Source organism: Triplophysa dalaica, chromosome 9 (assembly GCF_015846415.1).
Source record: "Triplophysa dalaica isolate WHDGS20190420 chromosome 9, ASM1584641v1, whole genome shotgun sequence".
NCBI classification, from domain to species: domain Eukaryota; kingdom Metazoa; phylum Chordata; class Actinopteri; order Cypriniformes; family Nemacheilidae; genus Triplophysa; species Triplophysa dalaica.
The window spans coordinates 19,296,583-19,303,455 of NC_079550.1; the positions used below are offsets into that span (position 1 = coordinate 19,296,583).

The 6,873-nt window shown below is 37.2% G+C and overlaps 3 protein-coding genes across 3 annotated transcripts; 2 read left to right on the top strand and 1 right to left on the bottom strand.

Moving 5' to 3' along the window:
* Window positions 1-235: 235 nt before the first annotated feature.
* LOC130429134 (N-formyl peptide receptor 3-like) lies at window positions 236-2,526 on the bottom strand. Its single transcript, XM_056757538.1, has 2 exons — window positions 2,485-2,526; window positions 236-1,449 (listed from the first exon to the last, which is right to left on the bottom strand). Exons 1-2 carry the CDS (start codon window positions 2,486-2,488, stop codon window positions 503-505), a joined length of 951 nt encoding a protein of 316 aa, XP_056613516.1. The 5' UTR covers window positions 2,489-2,526; the 3' UTR covers window positions 236-502.
* A 1,122-nt stretch (window positions 2,527-3,648) lies between these two features.
* Window positions 3,649-4,344, top strand: LOC130428185 (myb-related transcription factor, partner of profilin-like). The gene has a single exon (XM_056756044.1). The coding sequence runs from the start codon at window positions 3,649-3,651 to the stop codon at window positions 4,342-4,344; it is 696 nt and encodes a 231-aa protein (XP_056612022.1).
* Window positions 4,345-5,171: 827 nt separating this feature from the next.
* Window positions 5,172-6,266, top strand: LOC130428186 (putative nuclease HARBI1). The gene has a single exon (XM_056756045.1). It carries the CDS (start codon window positions 5,172-5,174, stop codon window positions 6,264-6,266), a length of 1,095 nt encoding a protein of 364 aa, XP_056612023.1.
* Window positions 6,267-6,873: the final 607 nt, after the last annotated feature.

Sequence of the window (6,873 nt, forward strand, 5' to 3'; positions counted from 1 at the left end):
AGAATATGAAATCGTTGAATCCATTGGGCATTACTACTATCAAAAGTATGTTGAACCTATGATGTGTGCATTCAAATTAAAGGGATTGTCAATGCTTCAAGATTATATAAAAAGATTCATGATATCATAAAACCTGATGTTTGCAATAGCTATTTTTGCCTTACAATTGACCATTGTTTTTTTAAATAAGGAAACATTATGCTAGGGTATAAAATGGTCTTTATATTTAGAGAAGTCATACACAATTGTTTAACAGAGAAAAAAAAAGAGGACGATTTAAAAGACAATAACAAAAATAACATTTGCAACAGCATAACAAGCTTGTGTAGTAAAACAAACCGTGAGTAGGTCACAATAACACATTTAACTAGAACCCAAGAGATTTGTAGATTGATTTAACACCACTGACATTGATTTATTTACCAGTATGGAGATGAGAAAGTCCAGATAGTTTTTTGTTTGTCTTTTTGCTCTGCTCTGTATACTGTAAGAGGTGGGAGATTTAATGTAAACCAAGATGGTCCTCAGTAAAAGCCCCCTCGAGCACCAGCAGCAGAGACCTTTTCAGTTTCTTCTTATACTCGTCACACATGAACACATAGAGAATGGGGTTCAGACTGCTGCTTAGAAAAACAAGACAGAGTATAAAAACAAATGCTCCGTCTAGTATGTTAAAAACACATATATTCCAGTAATTATGAGGCACCCATGTAAGAAGCAACCGTTGAAAATGGTAAGGAAACCAGCTTATGAAAAAGGCCAAAATCACAAATATTACCCTGAATATTCTAATCTGATTTCCCCTTGGAAAGCGTCTTACCCGTATAGCAATAGCAATATATGAACATGTAATGATCAAAAAGGGAATAAGAAAGCCCACAATAAACATGTATAAGTATATAAACTTTTTTTCATTTTGAATTTGTTGTAATGACAATGTATCTATAGGTTTAAAGATAAACATGGCATTCGGGATGCTGCAGCAGATGGCTAAAAGCCACACAAACACACAGATGATTCTGGCTTTGACTAGAGTCCGTTTATTCTGAGCCCACACGACCACCCATGTGCACAGACATCGATCCAGACTGATCACTGTCAGAAAGAAAACACTCGCAAACATATTTAGGTTAAGAGCATAATAACCACATTTAAACAGGAGATCGTTGATTCCAAAATCTCTTTTACAGAATAAAAGAATAAGGTAAACCATAGCTGGAATAAAAAGTAAGTCTGTTATTGCCAAGTTGAGAAACCAGATGGAGTTGACAGTCGTCTTCATTTTGTAGCCGGTCACAAAGATGACAAGCCCGTTTCCAATCACACCCGTGACAAAGATGACCATCATCACACATAGGCAGATGATATCAGCTATCTCTGGCTCCACCAGCCTCGTGCCATAATTTGTCAGGACTTCAGTCTGATTTTGAAGACCCAAAGTTGTGCCCACTGCCAAAGAGACAAAACACCTCAATACTACAATGAAACACAAACCTTAATCACAAAGAGTATTTGATCAGCATTCAATTCGGTATAAGTATTCAGTGGTTTAAGATTCACTCAGTATGCACTTAATCTCTGACTGACTTGATTTATAGTTTAGTAACAGTAATTAAATAAATCATTAAAATAATTGAAACCTGCTTAAACGTTTTATGTTATTGCCAGAAACATATGTGTGGGTTCAATTTCCAGGAAGTACACATGTTTATAAGCAATGTAGTGTGTATTCTCATTCATCATCATCATTCTCTGTATTTTAGAGAAAAGTGTCTCACCAATGCATAAACATTAATGCCTCTTTGTAGAGCTTCCTATATCATTACTTTGACAATTACTGTAAGAATCAACATTATTTGCTTTGTAGGCTTTTATTATATGTGTTAAGATGTATAAAGGGTTAGTAGTGATAAAGCTATATAGCCACAGAAAAAATGAGACCACGGCAAAACTATTTTCAGTTTTTCTTTATTTTATAGGAAAGTGTTGAAAGTAAAATTATCATTTTTGTTTCATTCTATGGACAAATGACAACATTTCTCATAAATTCCCCAAAATGTGAAAACATGTCATGAAGACATACTAGTCAAAAGAAAGAAAATAAGTTCATATTCATGTTAACACAACACAATCCAAATGGTATTTCATGGTATTTTAAATACATTTCAAATAAAAAGCATGTTGCATTCAGCGTAAATTGAGAAAGTGTAGATCATATAATTATTATGTTTTATTATATGTTCATTATAAGAATTTTCTTTTTAAAACCAATACAATATGTAATAAATATTAAATAAAATATCTGCCAATGAAAATGTTAGTAAAGGATAAATATGTTAACGAGTTCAAAATAATTCATGCAGCTGCCTTCTAACTGTTAAAATCATTTTCAGATTACTGTGAGATCGGTAAGAGTAAACCATATTAAAACCTTATCATTTCATGAGACAGAAATAATACTATAGCATATATGTGAATTCTTACCCATTTTTTATTCTTTCTCTTCCGTCTTAGATGCTGACAAAGCCAACAACAATGTCTCTGCACAAACAATGAGTGCTTCTCTCCATATATAACTGAAGGATTAGGGGTGGGGTGATGATGTTTATATGGAAATCTGCTTCTGTAGAACTACTTTGAATGTTGATTGCAAATATTTTTTTTCCATGGCTTGTCAGAACAGAACTTCAAACAAAATTATTCATGAAGAAATGTCATTCTGTATCTATATCTCAACAGTATGGCGATATCAGAATATAAAACATATGTAAAAACATATAAAACTTGCTGCAAAATGTCATACTTAATTTTTTTTTTACTTAATTTTTGCAACATATATTTTTGCCCTACAATGAACGTAAAGTTCTTAAAATGTACCTGTGTTTTTTTAATGAGAAAACAACATTATTTATTATAACATGGTCTTCATATTTCGAAAAGTCGAATACAACTGTTCTACAGAGTACAATCAATTTAATAAGGATGATTTAAAAGTCAATAACAAAATAACATCTGGACTACCAGCATTGCAATATCGAGCCTGTGTTTAACAAAACAATGTGAAAAACAAGAGATTTGTAGATTGATTCATCACCTCAGACATTGACTTATTAAACAATAAAGAGATGAGAAAGTGCAGGTGGTTTTGTTGTTTGTTTGTTTGTCTGTCTGACTGGTACCTGGGGCGGTGACGTCACTTTAAGAGGTTTGAGATTTAATGTTAACCCAGATGATCCTCAGTAAAACCCCCCTTGAGCAGCAGCAGCAGAGATCTTTTCAGTTTCTTCTTATACTCTTCACACATGAACACATAGAGAATGGGGTTCAGACAGCTGTTTGAATAAACCAGGGCTGGGTTTCCCGATAACGATGTATTTTAGCTCTTAAGAGCGTTTTCTAAGTGCAAACTTACGAACGCTCACAGCAATTCCACGAGCGTTTCCCAAAAATGCACTTAACATGAACGTGCGAGAACGCGCTCTACGTGCTACTTACGAGTTGCTGTCCATTCGCGAAGTGCTGAAATTTAACCTTATATGGAATCGTATTCTGAACGTTTAACCTAATAATTGCCATCTGTTTTGGATTACCAATCAAGACAATCAAGTCTATATAAAGCACCTACATACAGGCGGAGACACTGACAAAATGGCTGAACAAAAAAAAACAAGAAAAGATACCTTTCAAAAGGATGAAATTAATGTCCTCTTAGAGGAGATAGAGAAAAACAAAGATGTGATTTTTACCAGATTTAAAGGACACCATACTAATATAGAAAAACAAAACATCTGGGAGGACATTGCTACCAAACTAACTGCAACCAGGGGTGTTCAAAGGTCAGGGAAGGAGGTCCGCAAGAAGTGGCAGGATTTTGCAAGCCTGGCAAAAAGGAAGAGGGCACTGCAGAGGACTGCAATTAAAAAAACAGGTGGTGGGACCAATGAGTCCCCCCTTCTTACAGCCGAGGAAGAAAAGGCATTGTCAATACTTGGCACAAGTGCTTCAGATGGAATTAGTGGTGGCATTGACATCCATGGAGGAGTAGGGATAACTCAACCTGAGCCTGAGCCTGAACCTGAGTCAGGTCCTTCATGCTCAGAGGAACCATCAGTTTCATCTGCCCTCTCCGAGCACCTACCATCTCCTAGTCCTCCAAAAAACCCTCCCAGGCCACAGCCTCCATCTTCAGTGGTCCAGACTGCAGCCACAACAACTCAGCAGTTTGAGAATGTCTGTAGCTGTAGTCAGGACCTAGTGCAGCTGGAGAGAGAGAAACTAGATGTCTTGAAAGACATTAGGCAATGCCTTCAAGAAGCCAATGAGAGAGACAACAACTTCCAATAGCAGCTCATTGAGCTCAAGAAGGCCAAACTGGCCTTAGAAGAGATGAGGCTTGCACTAGAGGAGATGAGTTTTGCAAGGCCCTCAATTTCTGTGCCAATTATCTTGCCAGAAGACACAGGTAATGTGATTTATTGTTTCAGTAATTTGTGCAATGTGAAATGTTTTCTATATGTAGTTATGACTCATCTCACTGTACAATGTATTTTGCAGGTTGTGGGGAACTGAATAACCCAAATTAATAAAACCATGAAATGTTTTTTATTAATAAAGCTATATGCAGTGTTTTTGATGTCCATGTCTTTGTTGAACCATGCACACGAGGCCTAAGACCATATGAAATAATATAATAATTGTTATGAGTTCTTCCAAATGTTTCTGAAGTAAATGGCTAATGGTTGATGATTATTTTCAGACATAAGCATTTAAGTTTCAATATTATTAATATAAAGTCTATATATTTGGCGTGACAGATAACACAAATATATATACAGTACTTCATCTAGCCAATACATTTCTACAGGTATAGACAAAAAAATCAACAACATTTTTTACCAGTACTGTTCTATGTATACATTTTTATAATAAGCACAACTTTTCATCATTATGAACAGAGGATAGATTAAAGGAATATAATATGTAATCTATACAGTTTCTAAGTATGCCACACCTTCACTTTCTTCAAGGTAGGGCCTAATGTCATTACTGAAATTGATGATAGGCAGTGGGATATGTGAACATTATCACAGCCTGATGACCTTCACATGGTTTCTTCAATTAAGCTAGGATTAGAATAGAGTTTACACCTCACTAGACTTGCAGAGGAAATCATGGCTGCACTACAGCGTGTTCTTCAATTGAGGGTCAGAGAAAGACAAAGACAGAGACCACCACGAAGTAGACTGGTGACTTTAAATGCCTTCATCAGACAGCATCAAACCCCCTTGGATATCCTTGATGACATGGCTTTAATAAGGCGATACCGTCTGCCAAGAGGACAAATAGCCCAATTGCTAAATAGCATTGGACCTCAGCTGATGCGTGCCACCAGGAGAAATTTTGCCTTGTCCCCTGAAATCCAACTCCTATCAGCCTTGAGATTTTATGCAACAGGCAGTTTTCTCCAGGTACTTGGTGATGGGCTTGGACTAAGTAAGGCATCAGTTTCAAGAGCTGTTCAAGCGGTCACCAATGCATTACTTCCACTTGCTGTGGAACACATTCAATTTCCAGCATCAAGACAGGACATCACAGAAATACAACAGTATTTTTTAACACATCATCACATCCCACAGGTCATTGGAGTGATCGATGGTACCTTGATCCCTATCCTTACACCATCTGTGGATGGCCATGTATATATATGCCGCAAAGGCTATGCAGCTATCAACTGCCAGGTGATCTGTGACCATAAGAGTTTGTTTACAGACATTGTGGCAAGGTGGCCCAGAAGCACACACGACTCCTTCATGTTCACCAATTCATCTGTTGGTCAGGAGGCACAAAACTTACAGGGACAGTGGAGGCTGCTTGGGGACAGTGGTTACCCACTGAGGCCATATCTCTTCACGCCTGTGGCTAATCCTATGAATAACAGGGAGACAAATTTCAACGAGGCACACCGTGTTGCACGTAGTATTGTGGAACGCACAATAGGGAGGTGGAAGATGCGCTTTCGGGCAATTCACCAGTCCAGCGGTGGTCTTTTGTTTGCGCCACAAAAGTGCTGTGCAGTAATAATAGTAACAGCTATGCTGCACAACATTGCAGTGCAGATGAGAGTGCCCTTACTTAACAGGGAGGAAGATGAAGAGGTGGAGGATGTGGAGGACGAAGATGGCATGGGACCACATGGCCAACCAAGAAATGCCCAATACATGGCTGGTTTTCGCGCACGTCAGCAAGTCATTGACAGATTTTTTTGAAATCATTCCTATTTTGCCCAGTCTTTGAAGCAAATTTCCCACATTACTTCTTTTATGATTTTTTTTGTTCATTCATTTAATTTAGATGTGTTTTTTTATCTTGTTTTCCCCTTTTTATTTATTTCATTTATTAATTCATGTAAACAAAAAACGAGTACAATAAAGTGTACAATAAAGTACAATCAAAATATTATTATATTACTCGCGTTGCAGTGTGTTAAATCTAGATAAAAGTGTAATCTGCCGGTTGTCCTGCAGGTGTCCTCATAAATCTGTCTTCTTACGATGCACTTGGGGATGTACGATTACTCCAGAGCACTCGCAGATCTACGAAGATTTTCAAGTGCTACTTAAGATACGATGCTTTTGGGAAACAGACCGTAATATTAAGATCAATCGTACGATCGTTTTTACGATCAATTTAGGCTTACGATGCTTTTGGGAAACGCAGCCCAGACCAGTTACAAAAGGTCCTGCAGCATACAGTTTCCTCATGACACTAGCACGCCAATGTTGCTTAACCGCACTTATGTAACACAACTGTTGAACTGTTGTACACAAATAATGACACCGTAAAAGCCGCAGATGTTTTCTTCTTTGTAGGCGT